Source organism: Geotrypetes seraphini, chromosome 3 (genome assembly GCF_902459505.1).
Source record: "Geotrypetes seraphini chromosome 3, aGeoSer1.1, whole genome shotgun sequence".
In the NCBI taxonomy this organism is placed as follows: Eukaryota; Metazoa; Chordata; class Amphibia; order Gymnophiona; family Dermophiidae; genus Geotrypetes; species Geotrypetes seraphini.
In genome coordinates, this window is record NC_047086.1 from 365,148,275 (window position 1) to 365,166,874 (window position 18,600).

Consider the following 18,600-nt stretch of genomic DNA (forward strand, 5'->3'; position numbering starts at 1 on the left):
AAGAGTTTGACAGAGATCATTACATAGTGCATGACCATAGTCTAAAAATCACCATGGCTAACAGGAGGGTTCTAATAAGAGAAGGAAGAAAAGACTTGACTATATGAACCCAGACCATTGTCAACCTGAACCCAAGGGTTGTACAGAGTCCTGAAAAAAGTAGCTCCTGGTCTTTAATAATTGTGTGAGATGGCATGGCACCAGGGCATGGAAAGTATATGGATTGATTGTCATGTAGCCAGCTAGAGACTGCTTGAAGAAAGGTATTCAGTAGCTTGATGTCAGAAGATGAATTTGGTAAAGCAGACTTTTCTAACCTTTTTGTATCAAGGGCAACATATTTTTATAACATTTGGAGAGCCAAAAACATGCAAGCGCATACTCATGCACTCTCTGAGAATCACATACTTTTCTTTATTTAAGAAGTAACATTCTCTTTCTCCCTTTCTCATATGAACTCCTTGCCTTCACCTTTCCTCATATAACTCCCCCTGCTTTTATCATTTCTCTCTCTTATAGGTAATCTCTTTCACCCCCGCCAGATTAGCACAACTGGTTCATTTTGGTTGACCATAAAGTTGAAGAGGAGAAAAAAAAAAGCTGATAAGAAATGAACAGTTCTTGTTGGTTCCAACTCAACAAAACCTGTTCCAGCAGCTGAGCTTGAATGTGGAGTAAGCTGCAGCCCTTGAAGTGTGTGCCCCGATCTCTCTTCAAAGTATGAGCCTTGATTGGAGTACCAGATCATAAGGATGACACTTGCATGCAGTCAATCCTCTGTATAGCCAGAATCGCCTTATAGATCTTACCCAATAGTAGCAGAAACACTTTTAGTCCCTTCTTTAAAATATAGGGGTTAATTTTACAAGAGTTTTTCTGCATGTCAAACTTTGGGCTCCTTTTATTAAAGTGCGCTAGCATTTTTAGCACACGCTAACCATGTGCTAAATGAAAAATACTAACGCAAGCTCTATGGAGGTGTTAGCGTTTAGCGCGTGTGGTATTGTAGCATGCACTAAAACTGGTAGCACGCCTTAGTAAAAGGAGCCCTTTATGTACAAAAAAGATCTTTTTTTAATTTCACTTCTCCATGCACATTTAAAAAGTAGATGCATGAGAAGGATATGTCTACTTTTATGTGAATGTGTAAGTAGCAGCTTTCAGATGTAAAAAGCTGATTCTATATGTAAATGCCAGATTTCAACAAACTAGACATGAAAGGTCTAATGATTGACACCAATGAAGGTGTCAATCTCAAAGGAAGAGATTCCTCTTGTGAGATCCTAGTGCCTCACCTGGCTTCAGCGGCAAATTCCTCTAGTGGGATATCTGCTTCCCTGCCATGTCTTGTCTAACCAGGAGCTTGAACTGCATGGCGCTGGAAGTAGAGAATGACACGGGGAAAAATTTGTCCCCGTCCCCGCAAGCTTAGTCAACCGTCTCCGCCCCATCCCCACGAGCTTGGTCCCTGCCTTGTCCCTGCAAACCGTCTGATCCCATCCACACAAGCCTCGAATAGTTATGATTTTATATTGAACTTATTTTATTAAAGTTTAAATAGAAATAATATTCTGTACAATTATCATTTTATAAACACAAATAATACAGAGCAAGGATCCACAAAACCACTGTCTCCTCTCCCCTTCACAAATATCTCCTCCACTATCGAGAAAACTGAATAAGCCAAATTATTACAGACTGCTACACAGAAAAATCATGCTAACAGAAATACCGCAGTCACACATGACAGGAATAGTGTTAGGGGAGTGCAACTAGGGCAACTGCCCCCTGGTCGGAGAGAGCCCTAAGCCAGCTGGAAGCTAAAGAAGCACAGCCTAGGCTTTGTGGTCCCCAGTTATGTCTAACACCTGCTCTTGCAGGATACATATTTCAAATCTGATATATTCTAATCACAAAATTAAAAATAATTTTTTTTCCCCTACCTTTTCAGGCACTAGTCTGTTTTCTTTTGTCTTCTTTTAGCTCACTTGCCAGGGTCTCCTGACCATTTGACATTTTTTCTTTCTCCATGCTCACCATTCATCTTCTATCTCTGTGTATGGTTCCCAATGATCAGCATCTCCCCTTTCTATATCTCCTATATGTCCCTTTTTAATATTTCCTCTGTGTCCATCTCCCTGCCTTCATCATCTCACCATTCTATGATTCCCATCCCCTGTGTACAGTATCACTCCTCTATATCCCTAAGTCCCCCCATCCAGCATCTTCCTTTTGCGTTCTTATTCTTCCCCCCCAAGTCTACCCATCTCTCTGTGACCATATACACTCCCATGTTTAGCATTACTCCTCTGTCCATATACCACTCCCATTCAGCATTCCCTTTTTTGTCCCTGTTCCTTTGCTCCCATCCATGCCCACCATCTCCCCTCTTTTTGTATATCTCCCTGTGTCCCTCTTCTTCCCTCTTACTCCCTTACACCAATGTGTGTCTCACACTCTCTCTTTCTGCCCTTCCTCCACTATGTTCAATATTTCACTCACTTTTCCTTCATCCCCTTGGTTCAGCTTTTCTCTTTCCCTTTCCTTCTCCCTCTTCCTCCCTACAGGTCCTTCACCTCTCTCTCTTCCATCTAGCTCCTTTCCCATGGGTCCAACACTTCTATTGTCTCCCTTCAGCGGGGTGTGGGTCTTTTACCTCTCACTTCCCTCCAGCTCTACTCCACACACCACATAGCCCAGCACCTGTTTCTCTTCTCCCACCAATCCCCTAACCAGTTCCATCAACTGTCTCCCTTCTCTTCAGCTCCAGCCGGTCTAACAATCTAAGCAAACCCCCTCCCCACTTTGCAGGTGCAACAGCAGCCACCCCTTGCAAGTCCAGCAGCCTCCCTACCTCCTTCCCTATCATGGGTCCAATAGCCCCCCCTTCGCTTACTCTCAATTGGCTACCAGAACCCCCCCCCCCAACAAACCTGTGACTTTCCCGGGGAAGCCAGAAGTTACATTAGAAGGAGGGACTCGGCGGGAAGGAGGTTCCGAAGTAGCCCTGCGTGCAGGAAGCTTGTAAGCAGCTGGTTGTTGGACCCACAATAGAGAGGGAGGGAGGGGTGATGAATAGCTTTGTCCCCGTACCCGCGGCAACCAGTCAATTTTTTCCCCCCTTTGTTGCAGGTTACCTGCAGCTAGCCATGGATAACGGTCACCGTGTCGTTCTCTAGCTGGAAGTTCAGTTTGGCCTAGTGGTATTGAGTCTCACAAGACTTGAAACCACAGGACCACCTTGAACTTAGGAACCATGCAGCTCAAGCTCCCAGTTAGACAAGTCATAGGAAGGAACCCACTAGAGGAATTTGCAGCTGAAGCTAATGAGACGCTAGGATCCCACTGGAGGATTCTTTATCCATTGAGTCTCTGCAAGCAGAAGAATGAAGTTGGTGGGCTGGGTTTTGGCCAAGCCTGTGGTAAAGGAAATAAGATTTGGATATTTTCAGCATAAAAGTAAGAGCTGCAGCCCGACGACTAAATAAGAAAAAGGAGTGGCATGAAGAAGATATTGAACATTGTGACTCTCGATGTGATCACTGCAGACCAAGGAAAATGCTATGAATAAAAAGTTGGTTGGTAAGGTAGGAAGTGAACTAAGCATTCACTATATTGACAGTTCCTAGGGCACTTGGCCGATGAAGCAGAACATGATCTGCAAGATCAAATGCAGAAGAAAGTTTGTGTGAAACAAGAATCTGTGCAATTTTCTTTCTGCATGGTGGTTAGTAGAATTTCTGTGCTGTACCCCTGATGAAACTCCTGGGGTGAGAATTTCCTCCCCCCCCCCACCATATTTCCTGAACAATTTTCTCTAGGATCTTCCTGAATAAAGGAAGACTAGAGATGTAGTTGCTTGAATTAGTGTAGTAACCGCTTGTTTTCAGGAGACTTCGAGCTATAGCACAGGCTGCAATGCAATAAAGGGAGAACTATTGGGAAAAGTGATAACATTTTCTGGCATGGGGAGGAAATGAGATCAAGGTAGGAAGCACATTTATTTACCGCAAAGTGGGTAAGAGAGCCAAAAGATTACCATACGATGTACCCCTTTCTACTGGATGAAGTGGAAGCTAAGGCAGCAAACTCACCTTGAACTACTATTAAAAGGTGTGAGCTAAATTAAAATAAAGGAAAAAATAAAAGTTAAGTTCTAAATCAATGAATAAAATACCAACACAGTAAAACCATCCAAAACAGAATAATGAAAAGGCAAATCAGAACAAGAAAATATAGTATGAACACACACACAATGAGTTCCAGCAACTCAAATCAACCAAATACCAGATTTAAGTGTGACAGGTACTCCATTTCTGAATGGTTGGTACTCATCCTCTTCTTGCAAGACCTCTTGTAGGGAGCTTCATTTGCATTCTTTTGCTCTGCCTCTCCATCCCCCTGGGCTATCCTTCAGTTCCTCAGTTATTTTCCTACAAGTGAGACAGTAGGGGTTTGTCTTTTCTGCTTGTGTTTTTTTCATTTTAAATTCAGTCTTTTTTTTGCTAACTTGAGGCTTTTCGTGCTACAGAGGATCCCCATTGTGGGACAGCTCTGGCTGTGGGAGAGCGCAGACTGAGATCAAGCGTTTGCTTCCAAGGGGCAGACTGCTTGGCAGTGCACCCACTTGGACAGCCTGCACTAACAGTTTGAGGGCTCAGGGACCGTTCCCTTGGGAGCACAGCTTGATCTGCAGTGGGTGGGTTCCAGTGGGGCCTGAGAGCCCTGTTTTCCCTCTCTTCAAGACATTACTAAAATGCTTATGGATCATTGGTAGGTACCAGAGGGGCCTCTTCAGGTGGCCAAAACTAAATCAAAGTTCTATCCAATGGTTGCTGAATTTAACTAGCTTTTTGTTCCTCTAAAGGTGGATTCACTGGTGGTGCAGGTTACAAAATGTACCTCCCTTCCCAGTGAAGGTGGCTTGATATTGAAGGATACCCAGGACCGCAGATTGTATTTTGTGCACAAAAGGCTCTTTGAGGCCATGGCCTCAGGGTTGAATCAGCTGTGGTGGTGTCTTTTGTTACCCGAGCTTGCCACTCCAAATTGCACCACAATCCAGAGATTATTGTTGACAAAGATCTCTAATTTTTAATGTCTGGAGTGAATTATGTGGCTGGTGCTCTGTATGAACTTTTCAGAGTTATGAGCAAAATGTCAGCCTACTCTTATTTCTGCCTGCAGGATGCTATGGATCAGGCAGTGGGCAGGGAATTCCTTCTCCAAGGCGACCTTGAGTAAACTCTCATTTAAGGGACATTTACTCTTTGGGAAAGGCTTGGATGATCTTACAGCCAGCGTGCAGGATCATAAACCAAAATCCTTACCAGACAGCAGACCTCGAGACCCTAGGGACACCAGGTTGTGGTAATATTCGGGCCTTCAGGTAGTACTGCCAGTTCTTGGGAGGGTCTTTGGGCCAGAGATCATTGCAAAACTCCAAAGATTTGGAAGTGCCAGGCGCCCCAAATCTTCAGGATCCCACTCTGCCACAGTTCCAAAAACCAGTTATGATGCCAAGCCACCAGTTGAACCTTCACGCATCAGGGGAAGTTATTGACCTATTAGGAGGCATGGGTGGAGATTACCACAGATCACTGAGTGGTGGACATTATGCTTGCCCTGGATCGATAGCTTGGAATGTTTCTACTCTGGGTTTTAGTCAGGTACTAGTGACCTGAATTGGCTACCATGATAACAGGCTACTGGGCTTGATGACCATTAGTTTGACCCAGTAAGGCTATTCTTATGTTCTTATACAGGAGGGGTACAATCTTGAATTCTTTTGTCCCCTCCCTGACTTTTTTCTAGATTTCCCACCAGGGAAGCCGGAATAGTGGCCAGATTCAGAGCAACAATTGCTAAATCTGGAAGCCATAGAGCTCGTACCAGAGAAAAACTTGATACTTAATTGTGCCCAAGAGAGGCTCAGAAGCCTGGAAGCCTATTCTAGACCTCAAAGCAGTAAATGCAACCCTTAATATACCACGCTTCCAAATGGAGACAGTGAGGTCGATCATTGCATTGGTGGTGCCAGGGGAATTTCTCACCTCCATGGATTTGATGATGGCCTATCTGTACATTCCCATTTTTCCAGAGCACCAGAAGTATTTGCAGTTCCATGTGTTGGGAGCAACACTTCCAGTTTGCAGCCCTGCCCTTCGAGCTGACCATGGGACCAAAAACCTTCACCAAGGTAATGGTGGTGGTTGCAGTTCACTACACAGGATGGGCATACAAGTCCATCTGTACCTGTGTGATTGGCTAATCAGAGCCCAGTCTGAATCTCAGGGCAGACTAGCGGTTCACCGAGTAATTCATCTGATGTAGAAGCTGAGCTGGGTGATCAGTTTTTCAGAAGAGCCACCTGGAACCGGTGCAGAGTTTGGAATACCTGGGAGTCTGATTCAACATAAAGCCTGAAGAGAGAAGCCTGAAAAGAGAAGCTTCTACATTAGATACAGGAGTTTCGGAGTACGCCCATTCTGACAGCCTGGCAGTACTTGCAGGTTCTGGGATCAGTGTGGTAGCGACAGTGGATGTAGTTCCCTGGGCAAAGGCAAACTTGGCATCTGTTCCATGAGGTGCTCCTTTCCCAATGGTGGCTGGAGAGGTATGCAGTTCATCAGCAGCTTCCATGGCCAGTGGAAGTCCATTGCAGTCTAGTCTGGTGGTTGAAACCACAATCTCTCACTACAAGGATTCCCCTCCACATCTTTTCATGGATGACTCTGACAACAGATGCCAGCCTTTTTGGCTGGAGGCACAATGTGAGGGTCGTCAAATTCAGGGACGCTGGTTCCCTTCCCAGAGGAAGTGGTTGATCAACTGTTTGGAATGTTGAGCCATCTGCCTGGTGCTCCAGGAATTTGGGAATACATTACACAACAAAGCGGTTATTGGAAGTTTTCTTGGACAATGCAACGGTGGTAGCCTATGCCAGTCACCAAAGGGGCACAAAGGGCTCTGCCCTTGGAAGCCTAAATGCTGTTTTTCGATTGGCATAGGCCCATCTACTGGCACTTCAGTGGCACATGTAGCAGGAGTAGACTTTGTACTAGTGGATTTCCTCAGCCAGAAGACTCTGGATTCTGGGGAGTGGTTCTTGTCTCAGGAACCCTTAACCTGCATAGTGAATCAGTGAGGGCACCCGACATTCAATCTGATGGCATCGCCTACCAACAAGAAGGCGATTCAATTCTTCAGCTGAAGACACGAACCAGGAAGTGAAGGCCTGGATACTCTGGTCCAACCCTGGCCAAGGCAGGTAGCATAGTAACATAGTAGATGACGGCAGATAAAGACCCGAATGGTCCATCCAGTCTGCCCAACCTGATTCAATTTAAATTTTTTTAATTTTTTCTTCTTAGCTATTTCTGAGCAAGAATCTAAAGCTCTACCCGGTACTGTGCTTGGTTTCCAACTACTGAAATCTCCGTCAAAACCTACTCCAGCCTATCTACATCCTCCCAGCTATTGAAGCCCTCCCCAGCCCATCCTCCACCAAATGGCCATATACAGACACAGACCGTGCAAGTCTGCCCAGTACTGGCCTTAGTTCAATTTTTAATATTATTTTCTGATTCTAGATCCTTTGTGTTCATCCCACGCTTCTTTGAACTCAGTCACAGTTTTATTCTTCACAACCTCTCTTGGGAGCGCGTTCCAGGCATCCACCACCCTCTCCGTAAAGTAGAATTTTCTAACACTGCCTTTGAATCTACCACCCCTCAACCTCAAATTATGTCCTCTGGTTTTACCATTTTCCTTTCTCTGGAAAAGATTATGTTCTACGATAATACCCTTCAAGTATTTGAACGTCTGAATCTTATCTCCCCTGTCTCTCCTTTCTTCTAGGGTATACATATTCAGGGCTTCCAGCCTTTCCTCATACGTCTTCTGGCGCAAGCCTGCTATCATTTTCGTCGCCCTCCTCTGGACCGCCTCAAGTCTTCTTACGTCCTTTGCCAGATATGGTCTCCAAAACTGAACACAGTACTCCAAGAGGGGCCATACCAATGACCTGTACAGGGGCATCAACACCTTCCTTCTACTGGCTACGCCTCTCTTTATACAACACAGCATCCTTCTGGCAGCAGCCACTGCCTTGTCACACTGTTTTTTCACCTTTAGATCTTCGGACACTATCACCCCAAGGTGTTCTATATGCCTTCCCTCCATTGCCCATGATAGGCCAACTTCTACTCAGGATCATGAAGCACCAGTGGACGGTGATTTTAATAGCACTAGACTGGCCGAAATGACTGTGGTATGCTGACTTGGTCCATCTGCAAAGGGATCAGTCTTAAACTTCCCCATCATCCCTAGCTACTACTGGGGAGGGGGGTTTGTGTTCGCGGCGGGAGAGAGTGGGCATCTCTCCCGCTGCTGGGGGTGGGTGTTCATAGCAGGAGAGAGTGGGCATCTCTCCCATAGCCAGGGGGGGGGGGGGGGGTGTTGCTTGGCGGCGGAAGAAAATAGGTATCTCCCACTGCTGGAGGAAGGTTTGCAGCGGGAGAGAGTGGGCATCTCGGGAGAATTCCTCACCTGCGCAGAGTTAAAGACTCAGTTTGTTCTTAGTTATTAATCCACGAGCTTTTATATCTGGATCTTTAGGGACCCCTGAGGAAGACAGCATTGTCAAAACACAGACCGTGTTGGGTCCATAGTCCCCAACGCTTTGGGTCCTAGATATATATTTTATGTAAATTATTAATTTGTACTTTTAATAAAGCCTGCATCTTGAACTTCACCATCTCCACAGAGTTTTTTGTTTTTGCTGCACATACAAATTTAGCAAATCTTTGTTACTCTCTGCCAACCTCATTTGCATGAGCATTTTTTGGAGAATGACACTCTTTTTAAAAAAAAATTGCTTCTATAACAGCTGCAACAGTGGCCTATCAGTTTTTAACGGAAATTTTTGAGAATCTAGACCTGAGAGTGTAGAGAACAGAGGAGAAGCAGTTCAAAAAGAATAGTTCTTAACTGCACGGTTAATGCTGCAGAAGGTTGAACTGTTTCTTCCACAGCAATTCATTGGCGCCCCTTTTTTGGGGGGGAGAAGGATAAGAATCTTCTGTCTTATCTGGCCCGTTTTCAAACTTGTCCCTTGTGCCTGGGTTTTCTTCCATACCAAATTTGTTCCTGTTCCATTACATTTTCAGAGTTATTTTTGAGACAAACCTTCACAATATCTCGTATATCATTGTTTCCAATACATTTGTTTGGAAAGGATAAAAAGGGTTAGCTTAGCTAATCTTTATTGCTTGTTAGTGCTATCCAGAGGAAGGAAAAGGCAGAAGAGAATTTCAGGTCTTCTGATTGTGGGTGTGTGGGGAGGGGGGGGGGAATTCTTGCACATAAATATTGTGTGCAGAACTTTCAAAAATTGTTTGTACAGAATTCCCACCGGAAGAAAATTAACATGTTCTACATAGGATTTTCACCAGATTTTAAGAAATCCTGTGGAAAGCTGGGCTTTAAATTGATGAATCCTGGTATCTGTTGATTTTAAGTAATGATTTTAATTATTTACCCCTGCCAAAATGCTATGAATTTTGTAGAAAACTGAAGATGTTTTATATTGTAACCATCTAGGTCTAACAGCTCTGCGAAGTGATGAAGTAATTGATCTAATGATTAAAGAGTATCCAAACAAACATGCAGAGTATTCAGTTATACTTCAAGAAAAAGAGCGTCAGCGACTAGCAGATCATTACAAAGAGTACTCAGTAAGTAATTATTATGGCTTTATTAATGTATGTATCAAAATAAGAAAATATGAACATTTTGTGGGCAAGTTTTTATAAATACAGAGGGCCTGTTTTACAAAGCCATGCTACCGGCTGCTGCATGGTAATGGCCCCGAAACTCATAGAGATTTAAAGGGCTTTGGGGCTGTTGTCGCACGGCAGCCGCTAGTGCGGCTTTGTAAAACGGCTGAGAGTGCATTATTTCAGTATGGCTTTTGTTCCTCAAGGGCCCTTTTACTAAGCTGTGATAGTAAACAGACTTGGTGCATCTTTATGTGGAACTTTCCATGCACACTAGCCCATTCAGAGGGGTTATGCATAATTGCATATTCTGTACAGGCTGAAACAATTATTGACATCATATGACTTCAGAACAGTAGTTCATTGTCAGATCTTATCTAGGTTGGATTATTGTAACACTCTTTATTAGGGGCTTCTTAAAACAAAGCTGAAAGCTCTTCAGTTATTAATGAATTCGGCAGCTAGATTGATTAGTGGCATTACAAGGACTGAAATCAAAAAGAAAAATCAGGAAAATTCAATGTAAATTACTCTAGATCCATAAGGACTGCACATATTACTCTTATCCTTAAACATTTTCCCATGCAACAACAGGTCCACTACAAGGTGTTATCTTTGGTATACTAGATTTTGTTTCAATCAGCCCCCTACTGGTTTCAATTACTCTGGGAAGTCTATAGACGCAGGACCTACTCTTACTGGAACAATGGTCCGCAACTTGGCAACTGAGTTTTAATGCCAAAAAATGTAAAGTTATGCACCTTGGCAGCAGAAATCCATGCAGTACTTACACTCTGAATGGTGAGACCTTAACAAGAACTGCTGCAGAACGCAACCTAGAAGTAATCATTAGTGAAGATATGAAGACTATCAGTCAAGTAGAGAAAGCTTCATCCAAGGCTAGGCAAATGCTGGGATGCATCCGAAGAAGTTTTGTCAGCCAGAAGCCTGAAGTTGAATTGCCGTTGTACAATGGTCCATGGTGAGACCTCATCTGGAATATTATGTTCAATTTTGGAGGCCACATTATCAAAAGATGTGTTGAGAGTGGAGTCGGTTCAGCGAATGGCCACCAGGATGGTCTCAGGACTCAAGGATCTCCCATATGAGGAACGTCTAGGTAAGTTGCAGCTATACTCTCTCGAGGAACGCAGAGAGAGGGGAAATATGATAGAGATGTTCAAATATGTATCTGGCCGTATTGAGGTAGAAGAAGATATCTTTTTCCTTACAGGACCTACGGCAACAAGAGGGCATCCGTTGAAACTCAGGGGTGGGAGATTTCTAGCAACACTAGGAAGTATTTCTTCACTGAAAGGATGGTTGATCGTTGGAATGATCTTCCACTTCAGGTAATTAAGGCAAGCAACGTGCTAGATTTTAAGAAAAAATGGGATAAGCATGTGGGTTCACTTTGTAGAAGTGCTTAAGGGGGAGGGTCCTTAGAGTGGGCAGACTTGTTGGGCCAGTGGCCCTTTTCTGCTGTCATATTCTGTGTTTCTATGTTATGTTTCTATACCTGTAGATCACAGAGGGGTCAGAGGTAGATCGCCAGCCCCACTTGGCTCCATCTCTCCAGCAGCTCGCCCCGTCACTAGAAGAGAGCTCTTGCCGGCAGATCATCTACCAAGGGCTTGCCGCAGCTGCCGATCCTTTGCCTGTCTTTTTTTCCCTGCCTGCAGGAGTATTGGGGGTGTTTGTTGTTTTCGTGCCAATAGTTTGTGGGTACCCCAGGGGGCTGATGCCCATGCTGATACGCCACAGGCCTGGTGTCATAACTGGTCTCCTGCCTGTCAGAATCACCCATTCTTGCCCCCGCCCCAACACTCCTTAGAAGTGTGTTATATACTGGGCCATATCCATTTGCCTGGGCTTTACCTGAATACACTTAACGTATTAGTTGTGTCATGTGCTGATCGTTGGTCGCTTTATAGTTCACTTTCATTAAATGTTTTCGGGCAGACACAACAAAGTGTCAAGAATTTGGTGATTTTTGCGGGCTTTTCCAATTTTGTTCTAACTTTCCTATGCTTTGCCTTCAAATTGGTTCAAACCACTGTGACTTTTGCTTGCCTCTGTAATTTTATTTTGCCTTGCCTTTATGTTGATTCTACACTGTGTGCAGAATTTATTAAATTGTGTGTGGTTTTATTTGAACTTGTTTAGCGGTATTGGATTTTATCTGGTTTGCTGGACAAGTGTTTGAGTTTTTTTGATGATTGGTGGTATTTGATTATTGGTGCCAGTATGATAAATTCTTATTTTTGAACTGCATGTATTATTATTGTTTATTTCCATACATATCCAGGGAAGGGTGAGAGGGTGGGGGGGATATTTCTATCTTAATTTTAGCCCTTGAGTATTTACATCCAGGGTTGGTGGGAGGAGAGTGAGATTACTTTACTACTTTAAATAGGGTAAGGTTATTGAAAGAATCTATGTATTTGTGTTTTTATTGATTAGTTATTGGGTGGGTGGGTTAAAATGATTGCTCATGTATGTCTGTAAGATGAATGTGCTTTTCTTGATTTATTATATGTTTATATACTTGTGTATTGCAATGTTGATATGTGGAAAATCAATAAAAGATTTAAAAAAAAAAAACTGCATGTTTGGTTTTGTCATCTCCAGTCCTTGTATTGCACATCATCCAGAAGTCTTCAGTTCCTGTTGATCTTTAATACTTTGGGCTAGTGACAGTTTTGGACCCAGATTCAGCCAGTGTTTATACTAACTTAGCAGATTTGGCCTTACATCCCAGCCACCCCAGTATAATGAAGATGAGTGTTCCAAAGAAAAGCAAAACCTACCACTTTCATGATGAATGGGAAATGAACTACTTCATCATAGTGAAAGACAAGTATTGTTGTCTTATTTGTAACGCCCCCAGTATTCTTGCCCCAAAAGGATAATCTGGGACATCATTATAAGGCTCTGCATAGCAATAAATTTGTTGCTGATTTTCCACCCAAAAGTGAAATTCATAAACTGAAGCTCAAAGAACTTAAATCGAAATTGGCTACTCAGCAACAGTTGATGGCGAAGCCAAAGTCACATTTGGTCAATGCAACCATAGCATCCTTCAAGGTCAGTAACCTGATCGCAAAGAAATGCAAACCTTTCACTGAAGGGGAATTTGTAAAAGATTGTTTTCTTGAAGCAGCTGACAATCTTTTTGAAGGATTTAAAAATAAGAAAGAGATCATAGCTGCTATTCAAGATGTACAGTTGTCAAGAAACACCATCATGCGATGAATAGAAAAGATGTGTGGAGACACAACTGAACAATTGTTGGAGGATGTTTCAAATTGTGTTGCTTTCTCACTCCAACTAGTTGAATCTACAGACATTAAAGACATAGCCCAGTTACTAGTCTTTATCCGGATGGTTTTTTAAGTCTTCAGTGTTAAAGAAGAACTACTTGGAATGATTTCTTTAAAAGGAAAACTACCGGTCAGGAAATATTCAGTTCCTTCCATTCTTTTGTGACAAAGTGTAATCTTCCATTGCATAGACTTGTTTCCATCACTATTGATGGAGCAAGAACAATGACAGGTGAGGTTAAGGGTTTCATAGCCCTCTGTAGACAGCATGACAACTTCCCAGATTTCCTTTTCTTACCTGAGGTTCTGGCGAGTCCTATTAAAGACTTGTTCAACAAATCTCTGGAGACAGGAGAGATTCCTGGGGATTGGAGGAGAGCGGATGTGGTCCCTATTCATAAAAGTGGTCACACGGATGAAGCAGGAAACTACAGGCCGGTGAGCCTCACTTCGGTTGTTGGAAAAATAATGGAAGTGTTGCTGAAAGAAAGGATAGTGTACTTCCTTGAATCTAATGGGTTACAGGATCCGAGACAACATGGCTTTACAAAAGGTAAATCGTGCCAAACGAATCTGATTGAATTTTTTGATTGGGTGACCAGAGAGCTGGATCGAGGACATATGCTAGATGTAATTTACTTGGATTTCAGCAAAGCCTTTGATACAGTTCCTCATAGGAGGCTTTTGAACAAACTTGAAGGGCTGAAGTTAGGACCCAAAGTGGTGAACTGAGTCAGAAACTGGCTTTCGGACAGACGCCAGAGGGTGGTAGTTAATGGAAGTCGCTCGAAGGAAGGAAAGGTAAGTAGTGGAGTCCCTCAGGGTTTGGTGCTGGGGCCAATCCTGTTCAATATGTTTGTGAGTGACATTGCTGAAGGGTTAGAAGGAAAAGTGTGCCTCTTTGCAGATGATACCAAGATTTGTAACAGAGTAGACACCGAAGAGGGAGAGGAAAATATGAGAAAGGATCTGCAAAAGTTAGAGGAATGGTCTAATGCCTGGCAACTAAAATTCAATGCAAAGAAATGCAGAGTAATGCATTTGGGGATTAATAATAGGAAGGAATCGTATATGCTGTGAGGAGAGAAGCTGATATGCACGGACAGGAAGAGGGACCTTGGGGTGATAGTGTCCGAAGATCTAAAGGCGAAAAAACAGTGTGACAAGGCAGTGGCTGTTGCCAGAAGGATGCTGGGCTGTATAAAGAGAGGCATAGTCAGTAGAAGGAAGAAGGTGTACAGGGGTACAGGTCATTGGTAAGGCCCCACTTGGAGTATTGTGTTCAGTTTTGGAGACCGTATCTGGCGAAGGACGTAAGAAGACTTGAGGCGGTCCAGAGGAGGGTGACGAAAATGATAGGAGGCTTGCGCCAGAAGACGTATGAGGAGAGACTGGAAGCCCTGAATATGTATACCCTAGAGGAAAGGAGAGACAGGGGAGATATGATTCAGATGTTCAAATACTTGAAGGGTATTAATGTAGAACAAAATATTTTCCAGAGAAAGGAAAATGGTAAAACCAGAGGACATAATTTGAGGTTGAGGGGTGGTAGATTCAGTGGCAATGTTAGGAAATTCTACTTTACGGAGAGGGTAGTGGATGCCTGGAATTCGCTCCCGAGAGAGGTGGTGGAGAGTAAAACTGTGACTGAGTTCAAAGTAGTGTGGGATGAACACAGAGGATTTAGAATCAGAAAATAATATTAAATATTGAACTAAGGCCAATACTGGGCAGACTTGCACGGTCTGTGTCTGTATATGGCCGTTTGGTGGAGGATGGGCTGGGGAGGGCTTCAATGGCTGGGAGGGTGTAGATGGGCTGGAGTAAGTCTTAACAGAGATTTCAGCAGTTGGAACCCAAGCACAGTACCGGGTAAAGAAAGAGCTAAGAAGAAAAAATTAAAAAATTTTAATTGAATCAGGTTGGGCAGACTGGATGGACCATTCGGTTCTTTATCTGCCGTCATCTACTATGTTCCTATGTATGTTACTATGTTACCACTGCATCATTCACCAGCAAGTTTTGTCAAGCAAGAGACTCAATACAAAGACTTTCAAAATTGTAAATTCAGTTCATGGAAGATCACTTCAAAGACGTGTTTCAATCTTACTCTTGATGAAGGGGCAGCGGAAATCATTTTGCACACAGAGGTAAGGTGGCTAAGTAGGCACAAATTTCTGCAAAAATTTCGTGATTTGCTGAATGAAATAAGAAGTTTTTTGAAGGAGAGGGGAGATGACCAAGCAGAGTTAGAAGATGAGGAGTGGTTATGTGATCTAGCACAGTGTTTTTCAACCTTTTTACACCTATGGACCGGTAGAAATAAAATAATTATTCTGTGGACCGGCATCGGTCCGTGGACCAGCAGTTGAAGAACACTGGGCTACGTTGTGGGCCAGACCCCGCCCATCTCTACCCAATCTCCACCCCAGACACCGCCCCCATAATAGTACTAATTGCACCTTGCACGTCCCGTGCCTCATCTGGAAGCCTTCCCTCTGACGTTGCAATGTCAGAGAGAAGGCTTCCGGTTCAGGCGCATGATGCCAGTAGGAGCCACTGCCCGTGGCTTTGTGCACTGAATCAGTTAGGATGAGGGAGCTGGCTCGAAGATAACACTGCATCGATCGCACCGTGGACCGGCGGTTGAAGAACACTGTTTTGGGCCTGATGCACGTGCTGGACCTGTGGACCGGCAGGAAATTTCTGTGGACCTGCACTGGTCCATGGACCGGTGTTTGAAGAACACTGATCTAGCATTTCTCGCTGACTTTACAGGCGAACTAAGTGATATGAACCTTGAACTACAAGGTAAAAACAAATGCATTGGCAAGATGAGTACAGTTTTATCCTACAGTAGCAAATTTGAGCTAATGATGATTGCAACTACACTTGCAAACAACACTTTTGATAGTTTTCCTAATACGCAGGACCATCTGGGACAATATCCAAATTTTGTTTTTCAGAATGAGAAGTATATGACAGAAATCTGTTCTGTTATCCAGGAATTCGAAAATAGATTCTGTGACTTCTCAAAAAATTGGAACAGTTGTGGAGTACTTGTCATACCCATTCAAGTAGATATGGACATTAAAGAAACTGTAGCTGCTATCAGTATAAAATTACTCATTGAACAAGCCATCTCTTGAAAACAAAATATTAACCCTTAAAAATGACAATTTTCTCAAGACCCTTGCTGAGCAAGAATTGTTTTGGAAGCTAGTGCCTAGAAACAAATTTCCCAGCTTGAGAAGATACAGTGAAGCTATACACTCCTGTTTCGGTTCAACTTATTTGTGTGAATCTGTGTTTTCCCATCTGAAAATGACAAAGAGTACACAACGTTCCAACATGACAGATGAACATCTCCGGGATTCCCTGAGACTGGCCCTCATGCAATATTCACCCAACTTTAAAAAGCTGGTGGATGAAATGCAGGCTCAGAGTCTCACTAATGAACAAGAGTGAAATATTAAAGTTTCCTAAATTTAGCACAAATTACTCAGTAAAAGTTAAAGAAAGTTATTAAGACAGTTAAAGTTATTACTTAATAAAACTTTAAGAAAAAATGTACTTTCCATTCCCCCTCGCAGTTCTTACTGGATCTTCGTCTCTCTGTTTTGTTTTTGCTTAACAGCTGATCACATCCAAGTAAATGATAGAAGGTTCATTAAAAATGGGGGGGGGGGGAATCCTTCAACTTTATTGGGTTAAAATTTAATTTGAAACTAATTTGAAACTTAATTTTCATGGTGGTAGATCACCAGCACTTTTGGTTGGAAAAAGTAGATCATGAGCTGTTTGAAGTTGGACATGCCTATAGACCAAACAGAGCTTTGTGGTCAGAAGGTGGAATGAGACTATTAACAAAAACCAAAAACAGTATAAGATATGTGGCCTTGAAATCGAAAATGTTTTCAATTGCTGGAATGTCTCTCTGGAATAAGTTGTCGTTATAAGTAGTTTCTGCACTGGTTTTGAAGTCTGCAAGAATATAAGTAGTTTTGATCATCTATGGCATGCCAGAGCTAATTTTATGGAAACCGCTTAAAATATAGACTAACCGCTTAAAATATAGACACTTTTTAAATAAATTTCTAGTGCATCCATCTAAAAGGGTTGGGTTGTTTTTTTTGTTTTTTTTAAATTGTTGCATTTATGTTAGCATTAACATGCAGCCATTTACAAAAATTAATGGAGAACACTTACCACCTATTTAGGAGGCACTAAGGCAGGGGTGTCAAAGTCCCTCCTCGAGGGCCGTAATCCAGTCGGGTTTTCAGGATTTCCCCAATGAATATGCATTGAAAGCAGTGCATGCACATAGATCTCATGCATATTCATTGGGGAAATCCTGAAAACCCGACTGGATTACGGCCCTCGAAGACCGACTTTGACACCTGTGCACTAAGGGCTTTCACTTTATGGATGCACTGACTTGTTAATGTGGTTTTAATGTCAAACCTCTGTCAGTTCTCTGTCCATGATGTCCCCTCCCATAAAATAAAATATTGCATGTACAGGTGGCAAAACTAATGCAGAGCACTTTAGTATGTTCTGTGTTAGGCCATTTTGCAACTTAGTAAAATGGCACCTCAGGTTCTTAAGATGTTTTTAAGAGTTATAAATTTAAAACTGTTCTGCTAAGCTATATGTTCAGTACTCTGTGACCACTTATACAAACAATTTGTACTCCAAGCAAGATTGGATCTTAATCTGAACCAAAATAAAGTGAAAGTTAACCTTAGTGACTAAGGGCCAGATGCACAAAACTCTCCAGTCGTGCACCAACAGAATTTGCTGACCTGATGCTGAAAACGGCTCACCGTGTGGCTTTCTGTGCAGTTGTACATTCTCCGATTCTGGCATGCAAATGACCTCATTACTATTAAAATGAGATCATTAATATTAAAACCAGCCATGTGATCAATGGCCCAGCATTGTATGCCATAATCGGATCAGTAATACCAATCCAAAAAAACCCGACAGGGATGAACCTATTGGAACAAAAGTAGAGGCAGGAGGGATGCCTGCAAAACTACCCCCAAACTGAACTGCACCCCTGCATGTCTCCCCCACCAACCCGCACTTCAATAAAAATCAGCAGGAGGAATGCCAAATTGACCCCCCCCTGATATGACCCCTTCCTTCCTCTCCCCCACTTTATAAAAAATCAGTAGGAGAGATGCCCACTCCCTCTTGCCACCAGATGCCCCCAGAATCTCCACCATATCTCTAAATTACAATGTCAAGTGAAGGGATGCCAAATCCCACCTGCTCATGAGCCTGCCACTCCAAAATAGCGGGCCTTCCCTTTCCTGGTACATCCTGGGATGCAAGGGGAGGGTCTTAAGGCCCTGATTTACTCAGACACACCGGGAAGGGGAAGCCTGCCATTTTGGAGTGGTGGGCCTGCGAGCAGGAGGGACTGGGCATCTCTCCTGCTGTCATTGTAATTTAGAGGTATGGGGGAGGTTCTTGAGGTGGGGCAGCCCGTG

General features: G+C 43.2%; 1 protein-coding gene across 4 annotated transcripts in view; it reads left to right on the forward strand.

Annotated features, from left to right (window-relative positions):
• Positions 1-18,600, forward strand: part of PHF10 (PHD finger protein 10) — a 173,560-nt gene that overhangs the window by 74,981 nt on the left and 79,979 nt on the right. For all 4 annotated transcript variants that reach the window (XM_033937288.1, XM_033937287.1, XM_033937285.1 and 1 more), the window contains one exon: positions 9,604-9,737. In XM_033937288.1, coding sequence (XP_033793179.1) covers positions 9,604-9,737 — 134 coding nt within the window. The remainder of the gene's footprint in view (positions 1-9,603; positions 9,738-18,600) is intronic.